This window comes from Peromyscus californicus, unplaced genomic scaffold (assembly GCF_007827085.1).
Source record: "Peromyscus californicus insignis strain IS unplaced genomic scaffold, ASM782708v3 Scaffold_39__1_contigs__length_375310, whole genome shotgun sequence".
NCBI classification, from domain to species: domain Eukaryota; kingdom Metazoa; phylum Chordata; class Mammalia; order Rodentia; family Cricetidae; genus Peromyscus; species Peromyscus californicus.
This window is the reverse complement of record NW_026294550.1, coordinates 232,465-251,859: the sequence shown is the minus strand read 5'-3', so window position 1 is coordinate 251,859 and position 19,395 is coordinate 232,465. Positions and strand designations below refer to the sequence as shown.

Below are 19,395 nucleotides of genomic sequence, written 5' to 3'. Positions count from 1 at the left end.
CAAGATGACAGTGGCTGCTGGCATCCACAGGCCCATGGAGCAGCTCTAAGGAGCCTGAGAGACCCAAGGAGGGTCAGATTGGAGATAGGGCAGCAGAGGATGAATCTGAGAGAGCAAAGAATCTCAAAAACAACTAAAATATGGTAGGTCGTATGGGAAGATGCTATTAAGAAGTGGTTTCATGAAATTGAAAAAAAAAGAAGAAGAAGAAGAAGAATAGCAGAGCAGATTCCATACATGGGCCAGAGATAAGTGAGCCTAAAGCTGCTGAAGCTCACACTAATGGCGATGGAGAATGGTTCATTTTCTGGATCGGTTTTCCTCAAAAAGCCTCCAGATACTGTGCTGTAGCTGGAGGCCATGTTGGTGTCCATAAACCATGCTGCCACCAGAAACCATATGGAAGTCAATGAGCTGTGCTGCCACTGGCTGTTCCAGGTAAGGAAGCTTCTTTTGCAGTGGTAACAATGACTGTAGCCTCATAGTTGAGAATGAGAAACCTATCACAGAAGACTTTTCCCACCTTCAAATAAAAAAGGAAACAGTCTAGACAGTAAGCCACTGAAGAGAGTCCTTAAATTGTTATAAAGATGCTGAAATGTAGCTCTTTTCAGTTGATGTCTTCCAGCAGGAGATGTGGCTGTTGAGTGTGGGGAAGGACTCAGTTATTTTAAAGGGGCTGGCCAATGAGACTTTCACCATGCACCAATGACTAACTACGTGGAAAACACAAATTAGAATTTATGTATTTTTTTTCTCTTCTTTTGGGCAGGCACAGGGTGGGAGAATGCCCCTGGAAGGAATGGGAAGCTATTTTGATCAGGTGCATTATATAACATTGCCAAATAATCAGTAAAAATATGTTAGAAAAAAAGTACAATGAATAGAAAAGATTCCCTTAAAACTCTACAGGGATTTATTTTTAGGGCATGCTCTCCAGGAACTCCTTATGCAACAGAGGGTGCTAGCCATGAACTAGTGGTTACTCAGCTATCTCAGCTCCCAAGAGCTCAGGGGACACTCCTGAATAAGCAGTCCTGTCCCTGAACTACTTTTAGAGAGTTTCTTTGGGGACCACAGCAGGAGACACAGTTGCTCATGTGCCCTAGACAGTCCCAATTCTCTACCCTGAAGGTCCTGTCCTGAGGGTTGCTCATTGATCTCTAGGTAGGACACAGCTGCCTATCCAGCCAGCTCCTCCAAGGCAACCCTACTCATGGATGAGTGGCAGATGTGGCCACCAGTTCCTCTCACATCCCAACACTACTGCTCAACAGCACTAACATGGAAATGCTAACGTGGAAAACTGAGTGGAGGGTTGATGCTGCTGCAGTGGAGCATCTTGGCTCTGAGTGTGCCTATCTACACACCTGGCTCTTTCCCTGCTTCTGTGGAAATGCTCTCAGGAACTACTTGAGTATTTTGTCTACACTGAGCTCATAAACACTTAACACCTCAGTGAGCCCAGAGCCCAGTCTGTCAGTTATTCCACTGTGGAATGTAAAGATCCATTTAGTGAGAGAGGAAATGTTCTGTCCAAAATCATAACCCCACATATATCAGGGATAAGATTCTAGTTAGGACAACAGCTTCTAGTTCAGTATTCTACCCATGATTCCACACTTTCTGGACTTGTCAAAATGTGTGGGAAAATTGAATGAAAGGAATTTTTCAATTTCTTTACTTACCAGACATTGTTGGGAAGATAATAAAAACACAGTTATAAGAATCAGATAAAGAGACAAAAACACTGTCAGGATTCAGAAACAAAAAACCCACATGTCCAGGGTCAGAGATACTGGACACTGAGGAAAATTAAGTTTGTCAGCATCATAAAGACCGAAAGACCATTCAGGTACTGGTTGGCTAAGAGGTAGAGTGATGTCATAAATCTACACTGGTACCCTAGTCAAAGACTTCTTGAAAAAAAGAGCAAATAAATTAGAGATGCAGACCTGAGTTTTGTTGGGTTCCTATCTTTTCTTTGTACTTCTATGATTCCTTACGATCTACAAGTCTGTACTCTAGTGAAGACAATGACTGTGAAGATGAAGAAGCAGCTTCAGTTTGAAAGCTGATCCTGAAGACTCATAGGCTCTGCCACATATTCGACAATTCATGTGTTCTCCAGAGGTCAGAGAAATAAAGGACCCAGCACTTTCTCTCAGTCCTTTCTAACTGAGCTAGCAGTGTGTGCAGAAAGAATTCTATTTTCTTATTTTTTTTCAGGAATAAGTTTGTCTTTGTGACTGAAGCTGGCTTGAGATTCACCATTTAGCCTAGATTTGCCAACAACGAGCATCAGTCCTCCAGCTTCAGCCTCCTGGGTGCTGAGATTTCACCTATGAGCCCAGACACTCAGCTCAGAATTGTTATGATATATCTATAGCATGCTTATTTTCATATTTTCTCTTTCTTTTTTTAGAGACATGGTTTCTCTGTGTAGTTTTGGTACCTGTCCTGAATCTCACTCTGTAGAGCAGGCTGGACTCGAACTCACAGAGATCCACCTGCCTCTACCTCCCAAGTGCTGGGATTAAAAGCGTGCACCACCACCCAGGTCATTTTCATAATTGTTAAGCATCACCAGCATTCAAGAAAACAGCAGAGAAAAAACAAACACAAAAGTTTACTTTCCTGACAAGTTTGCCGTCCTAGTTACACATTTTCCCAGCCTCAGTTTACTTCCTGGTCTACTAACCTACATGTTCACTAAATCCGTCTCTGTTTGCCCCGTGCTGAGCAAATTACTCAATCACCAGAAAAATTTATTATTCAATGAAGTCTTTTGGCTCCCTTCAGCATTCAGTCCCATAAATCCTGTGTTACCATGGTTGACACCTCCAAGTTCCATGCTCTCCCTTTCCTCCATTCTATTTTATCCCCCACCACTGCATCTTTCTGTTTTCTTGACTATCTCCAGGTCCAGGTGGCCTGTTCTTTTTTGTAAAAAGCCCCAAAGTGCTCTTCCAATAGCTTCAGCCTCCCTGCCCTGTGTTTCTTCCTCCTCTCTAGTTCTCTTTTAACTAGACAGAAGACTCCAAACATTGGGAATGCTGATTTTTAAAACTCCATTGGTTTTATTGTATTTCTTCAGGAATGGTCTTTAACACCCAGGCTATCACCAAAGTCACTGTGCAGCAGAGATGGGCATGGTCTCCTTGATTCTTCTGTCTCTGTCTCCCAAGGGCCAAGATTGCAGGGGTATGGCACCATGCTCTGACTAATCAATTTAGGAGCTTGTATGGAGTCTGGGCCAGGGTTGTACAGCTATCTGTAAACTGCACAAAACATGGGTGAGGACTTTTATTATCAGGAAGGTGCCTGTCATTATCCCAGTGTGCAGGTGCCAGAGAGAGCACAGGTGTTCCTGTCGTTCACTGTAACAAACAGTCCTGCTTTAGCAGGGACAGCAGACTTTCCTCTCCCCCACTGCTTTAGGACACATGTGAGGACACAGAAGAGGGAGGGACATCTGCCTAGCCAGAAAAGGTCAGCTCATCTCAGCTGCGAATGGAACACTGCCAGACACACTCTCGAGTTCCCTCGTATTTCACCACTAATGTTGACCAGCACCAACTGTGAAGTATCATTGTGGAAAACTGTGTGGAGGGGAGTGTCTTGGCCCTCAGTTCTCCTCATTACATACCCAGCTCTCTCTCTCTCTCTGCTTCAGCTGAAACAGTCCCAGAAACTCTGATTTTCTTCTCTATCTTGCTCCTAAACACTCAATACCTCAGAGAACCCTGAGCCCTGCCAGCCGGTTATCTCACCAAGGAAGGTGAAGGAACATTCACTGAGAGGATGAGGAAATACTCTGTCCAAACCTCAACCCTAGGGAATGTCAAAGATGAGACCACGTTAGGGCACCAACCTGTTGTTCACGACTTTCCCCTTTATCCCACATTGTTTTGATGCTTCCCAATTTAGTGAGCTGTCCAATAAAACAAACATTAAAGTTTCTTTTCCTACCTGACATCTTCAAGTCAGGAACAAAACAGGAGTAGGATCTGGATAGAGGGATGGGGACAAAACAGGAGTAGGATCTGGATAGAGGGATGGGGACAAAACAGGAGTAGGATCTGGATAGAGGGATGGGGACAAAACAGGAGTAGGATCTGGGTAAAGGGATGGGGACAAAACAGGAGTAGGATCTGGGTAAAGGGATGGGGACAAAACAGGAGTAGGATCTGGGTAAAGGGATGGGGACAAAACAGGAGTAGGGTCTGGATAGAGGGATGAGGACAAAACAGGAGTAGGATCTGGATAGAGGGATGGGGACAAAACAGGAGTAGGATCTGGGTAAAGGGATGGGGACAAAACAGGAGTAGGATCTGGATATAGGAATGAGGACAAAACAGGAGTATGCTCTGGATAGAGGGATGGGGACAAAACAGGAGTAGGGTCTGGATAGAGGGATGGGGACAAAACAGGAGTAGGATCTGGATAGAGTGATGAGGACAAAACAGGAGTATGCTCTGGATAGAAGGATGGGGACAAAACAGGAGTAGGATCTGGATAGAGGGATGGGGACAAAACAGGAGTAGGATCTGGATAGAGGGATGGGGACAAAACAGGAGTAGGATCTGGGTAAAGGGATGGGGACAAAACAGGAGTAGGAACTGGATATAGGAATGAGGACAAAACAGGAGTAGGATCTGGATAGAGGGATGGGGACAAAACAGGAGTAGGATCTGGATAGAGGGATGTGGACTAAACAGGAGTAGGATCTGGATAGAGGGATGGGGACAAAACAGGAGTAGGATCTGGATAGAGGGATGGGGACAAAACAGGAGTAGGATCTGGATAGAGGGATGGGGACAAAACAGGAGTAGGATCTGGGTAAAGGGATGGGGACAAAACAGGAGTAGGATCTGGATAAAGGAATGGGGACAAAACAGGAGTAGGATCTGGATAAAGGGATTAGATAGCGGGTTGTTAGGTTTTGCAGTAAAAAATCACGTCTGTGCAGGATCAAAGATGCTCAGCACTGAGGCACATTTGGTCACACATGGCAACCTCAAGACTCTATCTGGTGCTGATTGGTTGAGAGGGGAATGATGTCATAAAGCAGATGAAAGCCAATAGGATTCCCAGAAGCCATGTATAACAAGGGACAGTTGGACACCTGCAGGAAGACTAGAGCAGCCTTAAATGGCTACAATCTGGGCAGCTGAAAACATACAACCCAGACATGACAGTCTCTAGTCCCAGACCCTTAGTTCAGGAAGAGTGTCACGTGTTTCACACAAGTGGTCATTAATAAAGTCATTTATTATTGACACATGATTTTCACATTTCAACAGATAAAAATGTATTTATATTCACAGATGATGTCCTTGGTGAGCATCTTAGATACAGTTTTACTGCTGTGAAGAGCCACCACAGCCAAGACTACTCCAGGTGGAGCTCCAGGAGTCCAGTTGGTGAGAGAGAGGAGGGATTATATGAGTAAGAGATATCGAGACTATGATTGGATAAAGCACAGGGACAAATATCCAAACTAGTGGAAACACATAAACTGTGAACCAATAGCTGAGGAGCCCCCATGAAAATGGACCAGGCCCTCTGGATAAGTGAGACAGTTGATGAACTTGAACTGTTTAGGTGGCCCCCAGGCAGTGGGACCAGAACCTGTCCTCAGTGCAGGAGCTGGCTTTTTGGAACCTAGGGCCTATGCTGAGACATTTTGCTCAGCCTTGGTGCAGGGAGGAGGAGACTGGACTTGCCTCAACTGAATCTACCAGGCAAAGCTGATTCCCCAGGGGATGCCTTGCCTTGGAGGAGGTGGGAATGGGAGGTGGATTGGAGGGGGGAAGGTTGGGGGGTGAGAGGAGAGAGGACAGGGGAATCATGACTGATAAAAAAGTTAAATTATAAAATAAAAATATTTATTAAAAAATACCTCATCTTTAGTGAAGTATACCACACCTAGAAAGACAAATATGGTATATACTAGCTTATATGTAAATATTAGCTGATAAGGCAATCATAATCATAACCAAGCAAAAATCCATATAACCACAAAGGTTTGTTATAGAGTAAAGGACTGAATACAGGTAGATCTCTCTAGGAAAGGGAAATAGAACAGTTATGGATAGATGGGGGGGCGCTGGAAGTGGAGGATCATGGAGAGGAGAAGGGAAGAAGACAAGGAAGGAAATACATGGAGAGACAACTAAAACTAACAGCCATCTGAACGGGTAGTATAGAAATCTGACAGAGAAAAAGATTCCTAAAATATATACATATATGCAGATGATCTACATGAAATCACCAAATACTGGGGAGACAGAACTCCAACTGGACGTCTCGTCACCAAATGAAGCTTTCAATACCAGGATTGGGTTACATCTAATTGAGCTGCTGACCAAAGGGGTTCTTGTGAATCTCCAAATAACTGAGATTATTGCCAGGACTATAGGTTGTCATCCACAAACTGACAGCAAGACATCAACTGTTGAGGAGAACACCAACAATTCACTGAACATGAACCCAGAGAAGTCAAACTAGTGCCTACATACAGCCTTCACACCTAGAGTCTAGCATCTTTGGTACAAGGTGGTACTCTACCAAAGGAGAAACACAAGCAGTAACACAGCCATGAACCACTTGAGCTACAATGGTGTTCTGCCAACAAAATATCCTTAGTGCAATGGTGCTACAATTCTTGTGGGAGTAAACAGCCAATATCTTATTGGACTTAAGGCCCACACCATGATATAGAACACATACTGTACACTGGTTGGATAAGCAAGAACCTGAGACTAGATAGGTCAGGGATCTAGTATGAAACCAAATAACACCTTTCCAAATGAAACAAAACATAGCAAGAAAAACCTCCTAATGATATTCCACATACTCAGAGTATGGCATACTCAAATATATCTACGGCTTATCTATGACATACTCATAGTTAACTGCTCAGTCATCAAGAGGACTTTCCCCAGTGGACAATAGGTTTAGGTGCAGAGACCTACAGTCAGGCACTATGCAGAGAGTGAAAGAATTTAGATTGCTTAGCTTAGAACAGATGTCTCTATCAAATCCTTCCCCTCAGGCCTCAGGGGGTGTTTTGAAAGAGGAGGCAGATAGAGTGTGGGGCCCAGTATAGATGGAGAAAACCAAGAGCACAGGTTCTCTAAATCAAGAATATTGATGCACAATTGAATTTCACAAGGACTGTGGCAGCATGCACAGGGCCTGCATGAGTCTACACCAAATTGGGTCCTAGACCTGAAAAGAAATCTGGACACATAACCCTATCCATAACCCAGAAGCTATTTCCAGTTGATAACTAATTGCAAGTGAAAATTTACTTTTCTCCAATTGTAGTTGAGGGCTTCCTTGTGTCTCACCTGGTCTGCAGCCACTCGGACCCAAATAAATGCACAGAGACATATTAATTATGAACTCTATGACCATTAGCTCAGACTTATTACTGACAAGCTCTTACACTTAAATTAACCCATAATTCTTTTAGTTTTGTTTTGCCATGTGGCTTGGTACCTTTTCTCAGTTCTGCCTTGTCATCTTGCTTCCTCTGTGTCTGGCTGGTGACTCCTGACTCAACCCTTCCTTCTCCCAGAATTCTCCTCCTCTGCTTGCCCCACCTATACTTTCTGCCTTACTATTGACCAATCAGCATTTTATTAAACCAGTGTACAGAAGCAATATCCCACAGCATTTTCCCTTCTCTGTGTAATCAAAAAGAAATATTTTAATTTTAACATAGTAAAATTACATATAATAGAACTGTTATCAAGCAAGAATTACAGCTACAATATCTAGTCTATTTGTATTTGGCAAAATTAAGGAAAATATTCTATCATCTATCCTATATTTGTGAGTCTAAAGTTTCATATCCAATTTATCTTTTATCATAGCCAAGGAGAATTATAACTATCTAGTCTTCAACTACATCAAAGACCTCAGAAAGATATAATATTACCTAAGTAAATAGGAAGTACCATTTTAAGCAACTTCTAAAAATTCTGGAAATGACAGAGACAGCTGCCTGCCTGTATAGTCATTCAAAGTTCCTCTGCAATGTTGGGCATCTTTCTTCAGCCTATAGGCCTAGAGTTTCCTAGTTGCTTCTCTCTGTGTCCTGTAGAATATCTGGCAGTTTCTTCTGCAAAGCAGGAACCAGAAGGACCATCTCACCTTGTAAAGTTCAGTGGTCACCTTCCTATGGGTACTGCATGTCCACTTTATACAACATATACTCAGTTAGTCAATGCAAAGGGCATTTTTTTGCCCAGTTGTTAATTTTTGTGACAAAGAAAGCAAACTCCATAATGAGTTTCTTAATGCCCATTATCTTCTTTGTAGTAGATTGGTGCAGCCAGAAGCAGACATGTCTCAATGTCCAGAAAGTCAAACTTCTTAAAATATTTTAAATGACATATTCTGTAGGTTTTTGAAGTGTTTGAAGATTACTTACCTAAGTGAAGTATATCTATGTATACCTAGAAAAATTAACTAACATGACTATAAATTTGATTATCATAGATGACTAATTACTAATCTGTATTTCTCAACTATATACTACAATTTCAAATGAGTTGCACAAACGAAATACTTTAAACAAGCTCTTCTCAGAATTTTCCTCATCTACTTGCCCCACCTATACTTCCTTCCTGGCTCTTGGCCAATCAGCATTTTATTAAACCAGTGTATAAAAGCAATATCCCACAGCATCCAAGAGATTCTCACTGGGGAAATATACTGCTCTTAAGGGTAGGTTGCCTGCCCGGCAATATATAGCCAATAGAATAAGAGTTCAGCCTCATCATTGGAGGTTCCTTGTCTCATAATGCTATGTCAGTATTTTTCCTCTTAAAAAAACAAACAAATAAACTTTATCTTACTTAGTATTTTTACTTCATTTTATTTATAAATCTTTTTTTCTCTCTTATTCCCCACAGGACCTTTGTGCATACAGCTTCCATTTTGCATTTTGTGTTATTCTGGAGTTTGAGAACAAGTGGGTATCTACATCTGCATCTAGTTCTTGTGCCTTTACTTGAACTCTTTTCCTTCTGTTTGTTTTGTGTGTTTTTTCTATTTAAATGTGTTAGTTTTTATTTTATATTATTAAACCTTATTTTATTATTATCCCTTGGATGCCTGTTGGTTTTCTAATGAGAGACAAGAGGTGGATCCAGATGGAAGGGCAGGTAGAGAAGAATGGGAAGAATGGAGAGAGGGAAAACTATGATCAGGACGTATTGTGTAAGAAAATAAAATCTATTTCCAATAAAAAGAAAGATAAAGAAAAAAATTAAAATTATTAAAAAATACAGACCAGAGAGTCGAAGGCTGCCATGTACTGGGACTTCAGAACAGAGGAATTCCAAAGTGTGTCTAGAGTAAGGGATGGTAAAACTGAACCAAGTTTTACCATTGAGAGCCTGACATGTGGAGGTCCAATGTCCTGGTCTCCTGCTCTGATTTCCTGCCCCAGGAATAGAACATAACTAAATGTGAAGGGATATAGGACCTTAAAATTAAAAACTCGCTGTAGAGTCTAAAAACTGTTGAGGTAGAAGTCTTAGAACAAATAGTTCCTTATCTCCAAAACTGATTTTCCACCAAAATGTGCAACAATAAAAAATAAAACTCAAAGAAAAAGCATTAATGTTCTACTTTTATTTCTAATTTATTTTATTTATTTGTTTATTTACATTTGAGAAAAATCACATTCTATGTTATGTTGGCTTAAAATTCTCTCTATGGCATATATTGGCCTCAAACTCATGATAATCCTTATGCCTCAGATTCTTAAGTGCTAAGATTATGTGTGTGAGCTAACATGCATGCCTTTTGTTCTGATCTTCGATGGCAGAAAATTGAAATTTAAAATTTAAATGTAAACTTCTTTAAGTTTCTATCTCTGTTTGTTCCGATAACTTAATTGGAGAAAAGTATACTATGGTTCCCAAAGTCATTTTAAGACTGTTTATTTTATCAATAAGTTCAGAGTAAAATATATAGAATTTGTTAGGCAGAAAATAAACCTTATGTAACCACATAAAGCCCAATTGAAGTGAAGCTTAAGTGTGGCAATATATTTCATGAACCTCCCATGTCTGCAAATGTTTAAATAAGTGATCTCTGGCAAATGTTAGAAGGGGTATTTTTCAAATTATCTACGGGGCCTAGAAATTATTTGGGTACTATTAATACCAATCCCAACTCAAGGGACAACATTAGCTGAGCATCCTCATTTGCAATTCACATTGAATGAATGGTACCATCTTTTAATATTTTAAGGAGCCCTCTACCATGCAGCTGGACATAAGTAGCATACAGTCACAGAAGAAACCATAGTTTCTGAGGAGCATTTCATCCAACAATCATTCATTCCAGATAAGCCCAACATCTTCCAGTTCCTTAAAAAGTTTGAGCAATATAAATTTTTCAATATTATTATTTAGCCACCTTGAAAAAAGGATCTTACATCTCTGACCTGTGACACAGCATTTTGGAATAGAATGGCATAAAGAATACATGATATCAAAACAGTAAGGAAAACAAGATATTATCATTTCATACAGTTGTGAGGAGTGTCTCAAAGAAAATGTTGCAAGGGTGTAAATGCAACTAAAAGCATTATTATCTGTTACCCCTCTTCCATTAGGCCTTTTCTTCTGTACATGCAAGGACTTTTCTTCTTTCTTCTCACTTCTGTATTTTGTTTCTTTAAGATGAAATATTTTTAGTATATGTAAATTTAAAACTTTAGCTAAAAAATATTCCTCCAGAGGCACATTTAGCACTTTTGTTTATATTTTAGTGGCATACTTGCCTTATATTTTAGACATATGCTGTGTAGCTAATGAAAGTCAACAAAAGCCCCCACCTACAACAGCTCACATGTGATCAATGTTTATTTCCTTAAATCTGAAACCAGGGTTTCCTGATAGCCTGAGAGCATTCTCTGTGCATAGGGCACTTTGAGTATTTAAGACTCTTCTTCCTGGTAACTTTCCATCCTTCTATCTCTATGTTGCAGGGCCAGTCTCAATTCAGTCAAAAAAGGAGACTGGTGAAGGCACCATCCATTAAAGGATTGAGTGCTGTCCTGAGAAGGAGCTCACACCACTTCTCCCAGCTTCCTTTGACTATAACTAAGCAGGACCAGAATAAAAGACAGCATTGGAAATTAGCATAAGTAATGATGACTGAAAACTTCCAAATCAGAAGAAGAAACTTAACAGCCAGATCCATAGCATCTATGAATAACTCCAATAGAGGGAACTTCAAGAGATCCACACCACAGACTGCAGTGATTCTTCAAAAGCAAAAAGTAAGGAAAAGGTAACATATTGCATAAGAGGGTGTGGTGGTCTGAATGAGAATAGCTCCATAGAATCTTACAATTGAATACTTGTTCCCTCATTGGAACTGTTTGGGAAGGATTAAGAGGTAGGACTTGGTTGGAGATGTGTCAATGTGAGTGGACTATGAGGTTTCAATAATCTCGTGCCAATCCCAGTCTCTCCTCTCTCTCTGTCTCTCGGTCTCTCCTCTCTGTCTCTGTCTCTGTTTTATTCCCCTCTCTCCTCTTTCCTCTCTCTCTCCTGTCTCTGTCTCTGTCTCTGTCTCTGTCTCTCTCTCTCCCCACCTTGTGTTTTTGTCACAAGATGTAAGCTTTCAGATGTTTCTTCTGCCATGCCTTTGCTCCACCATCACAGACTCTAACCTTCTGAGACCCTAAGCCAAATACATGATTCATAATAACTTATCTTGGTTATGATGCTTTGTTGTTTTCGTCTTTCATATAAATTTTTTAGTTTATTTGTCATCTCCTTAGGAATTCTCAAAATATTGAGAAGAAAACAAGCAACTTCTATCAAGGGTATCATATGTAAGCAAGTTCTCTCTGAAAGATCAGGGGAGAGCAAGGTTTTCCCAGAGAAGAAAGGAGGGGTTTCACCTCATAAGAAATAGAACAGAAAGTCCTTCAAGTGATGAAAGAATATCAGCTAGCAAACAAAAAATCATATGAAAGTGTAATTTATTGTAAAAGCAAGAATGTTATCCAAATCATATTAAAATATCGTAATGGTGCTGCATAAATAATCTGCTAGTCTATTGAAAAAGCTGAAAAAAATATTGAAAATAACTACTACCAAGACAATTCAACAGACTTTTAATCTCAGTTTCAAACTGTGGTGGCAGTAACAAACCATGAAGGAGACTATCAGAAGAAAAGTACCCAGCAGTAATTGCTTCAAATTCTAATGGATAAGCTGATAATGCATGAAAGAGCTGGAGACTATTTTCAAAGAACACTTCCTTGATGTATGAAATAAATAAATAAACAGAATACACAGCACTTCACAATAAATTAATACAATTTTGTTCTTTGACTGTTTACAATAATAAATCCTTTTCTATGGATAATTGCTTTAATGATTTCTTTTTATTTTGTGTGTGTTTCTTGTCTGCATGTATGTCTGTGTACCATATGTGTGCAGTGCCTATAGAGGCCAGAAGAGGGCACTGTATTCTTTGAATCTAGAGTTACAGATGGTTGTGAGTGACCCAGTGGGCACTGAGAACCAAACCTAGTGAGAGATCTTTACTGATGAGCCATCTCTCCAGCCCCTAGATAATTACATTAAATAACAATGAATTATCAAATAAAAAGATATAGAATAATGGAATGAATGAAAATATAAGATCCAATGATATGTTACATTCAAGAGACAGATGTTAAGGCTCTATATAGGCAGAAAAGGAATGATGGGAAATGAAACCCACTTAAATTGTCACCAAGGTTGAATGGAGATGTATTTGCATACAGCATGCAAAATAGTCTTTAAAGCAAAAATGTGCAAAAATATAATATAGATCATAACAGAAATAAATAAAATAGGCTCATGGAGAACAGTTGAAGATATTAATAAAACTAAGAGCTGTGTTTTGAAAATACAAACAAAGTGGAAAATATTTTAGGAAATAAAAAAGAAAGGAAAAGTCAAATAAAAATATAAATGAAGACAAATGATACCACAGAAATGCAAAGGTTCAAGAGAGATGATTATTAACACTTATAAAAAGTCAAACTGGAAAGCCTGGAAGGAATTGATAATCTTTCAATATTCGTAAATGGAGAAACAGAACATCCAAATATTTAACTAATGAATTGATGCAGTCACTGATTAATTATCTTCTTACACATTGGAGGTGGGATGTCCAAAGGGCACAGGTGTCACAGACTTTGTCTCCACGGTGATGCTCTTAGGAGGAGCAATGGGGCTTGAGGAGCCTAGGTCCCAGTGCAGAACCTTAGATCATGAAGGCTCAGATCTGTTTCAAAGCCTCCTGTGGGACCCCAGCCTCTCACTCATCTTCCTGGCTTATGAAATGAACAATTTTTTTCTACCATGTAATCCTGCCAAAATGTGCTGTACATCCCATAGTCCCTAAACTTGGTGCTAATTAATCTTGGACTAGGATTGCCAAAAATAACTTTGTTTCTCTATAAGAAACAAAAAGATAAACTGTGTTTCTTTATAAGTTAATCATTCCAAGAATTTCATTATAGCAAGCAGAAGCTGACTATGACAGATACAATGAAGAAAAGACCAGGACATAAAATACCACTGTTTCATTGTATCAGGTGCTTTTAAAACAACTAGTGCAAAACTCCTTCAATGTCTTCTAAAACCTCAAAAAATTAAGATCATTTTAAGTTTTCTTAAGGCATAATTACACTTAACCAAATGAGGCAAAGGTGTTGCAAGGAAAGAAAATCACAGGCAATCAGTATTCCTTGGTAAAACCTCTGAGTGTAATAGCAGCAAACAGAATCTAGGACCCCAATCTAGTTGTGCACTGTCATCAAGTGGGTCTAATCATTGAGTTGTAAAATCCTTCACCATCTGCAAATCAGTAAGAGATACATCATGCCCTTAATGTAGAATGAAAATCACAGGATCAACTCAATACAGGGGAAAAAGCACATGATAATGTCCATGTGCTTTCAAATTTAGGTACCTTAACAATGTAGGTACAAATGAAATACACCTCATCTTATTGATGATCCTCTCTAGCAAGTCTAAAGATAACATCATCAATGGTAGTAGGTTTCCATATTACACTTTTGAAGACCTTTAGTATTAATTATTCCTCCCTATGTTCCTTCCTCTACCATGCTCTTCTCATTCCCCAACATATTTAATCTTCCTGTTCCATTTCCCCCTTCTATCCTTTACGATGTTATTCTTGACTGCATTGCAACAGATAGCAGACAGAATTTCCTATAGAGACAGGAATGCCCTATGCAGAAGGTATCTGTTATATTACACTTAACTGTATTTACGTAAGTAAAACTTCACCTGAGGCAAATATCCACAAGATTAACATTCGCCATGTCATTTAGTTTGTCTCTGTATTTATATTCATATTGTATTCATATTGTCAGCTAATGCAAACACTTCTTCCTCCTAGGATTCCTTGGCAAGTCTTTTGTTACAGCACCAAGACAAGTAACTACACATCCACAAAACAAATGACCATGAACCATCTCATCCCATTGCTTCTGTGACCATGTTGAGGGAATTCCAGTCATATGGGGATTTACTCTCCAGGTGTTAAAAATGAACCATTTAATAAATGCATTTAGAAAAATTGGAGAACATCATGGAAGGTTGATAAATTGAAACTATTCTTTAAATTTTGTGGATGTTAGATAAAAATGAGTGTCTCTTAATTACATGGATAGGACATTTGATCCTGTTTATTTAATCTCATATTACCTTCCTCATAGAGTGCTTGTGATTTGCAGTGCTCCAGAAGCATGGAGACTGCTCATGTCCCTGATGTAGTCAGGTAAGATATGAAGGTTACATTTGGAGAGTTGTGTAAGTTACTCTAGGCATGCAAAGAGGTGAGAGAATTCTACCTTAATGCAATTAATTTTGGTCTGGCATTTAATTGAGGGCCACTAATAGGAAAAAAATTAACCCTCTATTATTTTTCTGTTAGGATAAACAGCTATGTTGCACAAATCTCAGTTTTGAAGACGTTGGTGCTTTTCTCCAGTTTGTTTAGACCGTGTCCCCACTCCAGACGCACAGGAGGGGGCATCTCCACTCACCTCTCCTGTCAGCAGTCCCTCAACAGGAAAAATGCAACATGCTGTCTGCAGGCCTTAGTTCCTTCCTTCATCTTCCCTTTTCTTCTTTTCCATTTCAAAACGGACCCGTGGGCAGATGAAGAAAGGGAGGCTTCAGAAACTGCTGAGACTCTTAACTGAAATGGTTGTCAGGGGAGGGGAAGGGTTGTCACTGACAGACAGAAAGATGCTGGAAAAAAGGAAAACAGACTATGAAATGTTACCTCAGTTGTGATTTTTATTTTAGAAAGTTATCTATGGGCACAAAATGATTGTTAATTATGGATTTGTTTAGTTTTATATGTAGTTATGTATTAATGGTGTATTAAGACTTCCAAGTTGTTGTTTTGTTTTAACTAGCCCTCTGGCCTCTCTTTTTTCCAGTGCTGGAGACTGAACTCAGGCCTCACGCATGTCAGACAACACCCACCACTGAGATGTGTTCACCTCTTTTTTACTCTTTTATGTTTTATCAGGAGGTGAGTTCTTCCTTAGTTGCACAGGCTACTGTTGAGTCCACTGTCCTTGAACATGAAATGCTCCTGCCTCAGCCTCCCTAGAGGATGGAATTACAAGCTTTACTAGTTTTGCCTCCTGTAACTCTTTAGGTGCACTTTAAGTAACAAATCGCAAACATAAGGTCATTTTATACAGATCAATCTGTTCTAGTTTTGGAATTTCTGTAACACTGTTTTTTTACCCATTCATGTTAAAATAGTAGTGATTGCTTCTAAATATAGGAAACTTTATATTTTAACAATCTTTATATGTTAAAAAATTTTCCTGGCAACTAAGTGGTAGATTATATAAATTAGCTTATGAAATTTCTGTTAGTGTTTTATTGTGATTGGTTTCATTGTAAAACAGCTAAATCTCATTGTAAAGGCTGAGTTTGCAAAGTATTATTTTTCTATCATGGACTTGACTCATTTTCCTAGTTGCTGTGTGTGTGTGTGTGTGTGTGTGTGTGTGTGTGTGTGTGTGTGTGTGTGTGTGTGTGTGTGTGTGTGTGTGTGTGTGTGTGTGTGTGTGTGTGTGTGTGTGTGTGTGTGTGTGTGTGTTTTCTGAGGCTGTCTGAATTATTGTGGAATATTAGTTTAAGATATATTACATTCATTTATGCTGTGCGATATTTAATGATGCAAAGTGTATTGCATTTGTTTAACACTTTGCATGCCTAAAATAACTGATTGGTCTAATAAAGAGCTGCATGGCCAATAGCTAGGCAGGAGAGAGAAATAGGTGGGGATACCAGGCAGAGAGAATAAACAGGAGAAAAAAATCTAGGCTCAAAAGAAAGGAGAAGAGGGAAAAAGAAAAGGAAAAGGAGAGTAGGACACCAGGGGTCAGCCACACAGCCACACAGCCAATCACAGATTAAGAAGGAAAGAAAGATATATAGAATAAAGAAAAGCAAAAAGCCCAGAAGCAAAATGTGGTTAAAGAGAAACAGGATAATTTAAGTTAGAAATGCTGACTAGAAACAAGCCAAGCTAAGGCCTGACATTCATAAGAAAAAATAAGTCTCTGTGTGTTTATTTGGGAGCTAGATGGCAGACTCACAAAGAGTAAAAATAAATAAATAAATAGATAGATAGATAGATAGATAGATAGATAGATAGATAAAACAGCTATACTAGATGTTCAGTGTGATTTTCATATATGTGCTTTGAGAATGTCTTGATTAATTATCCATGTGTGTTATATGCATTGTCAAATAAAATGTCTTCCATTACTTCTACTGGTTTTTGTTTGTTTGTTTGTTTATATGTATAAATTATTTACTTTCATATTAACTTTGTCTTTTTATATTACCTAATGATTTTGTTGTGAATGCTAAATTTTTGGTGTTTTTGAGACAGAAGAACCCTTGGTTCCTCAGACTGGCTTTGGATTTGTGATCCTCCTGGTACAAATCTCAGAGTCCTGGGATGACCTGTGTACAACACCACATCCATGGAGATTAACGGAGAGTCCTAGGAAGACACATGTACAACACCACAGGCATGGAGATTAACTGATGCTTCGATTTGACAGGTTTTCAATGAACTCACAAGATATTTTGTTAATGAAGTTTATCACTTTTGTTACTGTCTATGAATATGTGTGTGTGTGTGTGTGTGTGTGTGTGTGTGTGTGTGTGTGTGGTATGTGTGTGGATGTGTGTGTGAGTGTGTGTGTGTGTGTGTGTGTGTGTGGTATGTGTGTAGTGTGTGTGTGTGTGTGTGTGTGTGTGTGTGTGTGTGGTATGTGTGTGTGTGTGTGTGAGTGTGTGTGTGTGTGTGTGGTATGTGTGTGGATGTGTGTGTGTGTGTATGTGTGTGTGTGTGTGTGTGTATGTGTGTGTGTGTGTATGTGTAAGTGTGTGTGTGTGTGTGTGTGTGTGTGTGTGTGTGTGTGTGTGTAATTTACTGTCTTACTTATCCAGAGGGCCTGATCCAGTTGGGGGCTCCTCAGCTATTGGTTCATAGTGCATGTGTTTCCATTCGTTAGGCTATTTGTCCCTGTGCTTTATCCAACCTTGGTCTCAACAATTCTCGCTCATACAAACCCTCCTCTTTCTTGCCAATTGGACTCCTGGAGCTCCACCTGGGGCCTGGCCGTGGATCTCTGCATCCGGTTCCCTCAGTCATTGGATGGGGTTTCTAGCACGACAATTAGGGTGTTTGGCCATCCTATCATCAGAGTAGGTCAATTCAGGCTGTCTCTCGAACATTGCCAGTAGTCTATTGTGGGGGTATCTTTGTGGATTTCTGTGGGCCTCTCTAGCACTTTGCTTGTTCCTATTCTCATGTGGTCTTCATTTACCATGGTCTCCTATTCCTTGTACTCCCTCTCTGTTCTTGATCCAGTTGGGATCTCCCGCTCCCCTAAGCTCTCTTTCTCTCGACCCTTGCCCTTCATTACCCCCACTCATGTCCAGGTTGTTCATGTAGATCTCATCCATTTCTCTGTCATTGGGTGATCCCCGTGTCTTTCTTTGGGTCCTGTTTTCCAAGTAGCCTCCCTGGTGATGTGAGTAGCAGTCCAGTCATCCTTGTTCCACATCTAGTATCCTCCTATGAGTGCGTACATACCATGTTTGTCTTTCTGAGTCTGGGTTACCTCACTCAGGATGATTTTTTCTAGATCCACCCATTTGCCTGCAAACCTCATGACGTCATTGTTTTTCTCTGCTGAGTAGTATTCCATTGTGTATATGTACCACAGGGCCATTCTTATTCAAACCATCAGTTATGTAATCCAACAGTGTTTCTGTTCCTTAGAAATTTACCTTTTAATATGAATGCACATGCTCACATTGTAGACCATGCTGGCCTCAAAATCAGAGATCAACCTGCCTCTGCCCCCTGAGTGCTGAGATTAATGATGTGCACCACCATGCTCAGTTTAATTACTTATTCTTCAATGATGTCAGTTTTTCAATATGAGCCTTAAACTTTATTTACAAGTGTCATAGCTGACATTTTTAATACAGTCTTCGCAAGTGAACTAAAGTAATATTTTGTTAAACTATTGTTCTATCAGATGTCAGTATTAGAAATAGTTATTTTTATATCTTGTTTAAGTTCACACTTAGAATATATTCTACAGCATCATTATCAACTGTGAAAATGAAGGGCACGTGTTATATTCTACACAACAGAATTATTCCTTACACAAGTTTGCTAGAGTGTAATGAAGAAACTACTTACTAGCTTGTTTATCTTTCAGAAATTGCACTAATAAATGATTTATAAGAAAAAATACATTAAAGTACACATAAAAAATTAATAAACAATAAATAAGTAAATAATGTTCAATGAAAATCAAATGCTATCTATATCTATAATAATTAGTCTCATTTAGGAATGGTTTTATTTTTTCTGCCATTCATGGGGAGAACATGATTTGAGATGATTTTCTGGAATAAAATGCTAAAGATGAAGCTGTCTTGATAAAATTCCTTTTTATTCTCCCTCACCAAATTTCATGACCAAAAGTACTCACCATATCACTTTGATAGAGAGAGTAGAATTGAAAATTCTAGACATGAGAAGTCATTGAACTGTGAGATGAATGATGTCATTGTGAAACCAATCCTCTAATTTCAGTATGGACTGGTTTCTCATGGTGTGGTGATCTGTTATTTATCAAAGCGTTTTTGCTCAAATTCATCATTGTTCTGCATTGGTGCTTACATAACAGGCACTGGTAGCCATAATCTGCTCTTTTCAATGTGATTTCTACACACCCATAATGGGGATCACAAGAGTTAGATC

At 39.3% G+C, this 19,395-nt stretch overlaps 1 protein-coding gene across 2 annotated transcripts in view; it reads right to left on the bottom strand.

The window, feature by feature from the left end:
* LOC128121213 (STAM-binding protein-like) overlaps positions 1-4,281 on the bottom strand; it is a 33,238-nt gene extending 28,957 nt beyond the window's left edge. Inside the window, exon 1 of one of the 2 annotated variants that reach the window (XM_052755624.1) lies at positions 3,973-4,281. In XM_052755624.1, the coding sequence (XP_052611584.1) occupies positions 3,973-3,979 (7 nt within the window). In that variant the 5' untranslated portion in view covers positions 3,980-4,281. Of the gene's footprint in view, positions 1-1,688; positions 2,779-3,972 lie in introns of those variants that run through there. The other variant, XM_052755623.1, reaches the window with a different exon arrangement.
* Positions 4,282-19,395: the final 15,114 nt, after the last annotated feature.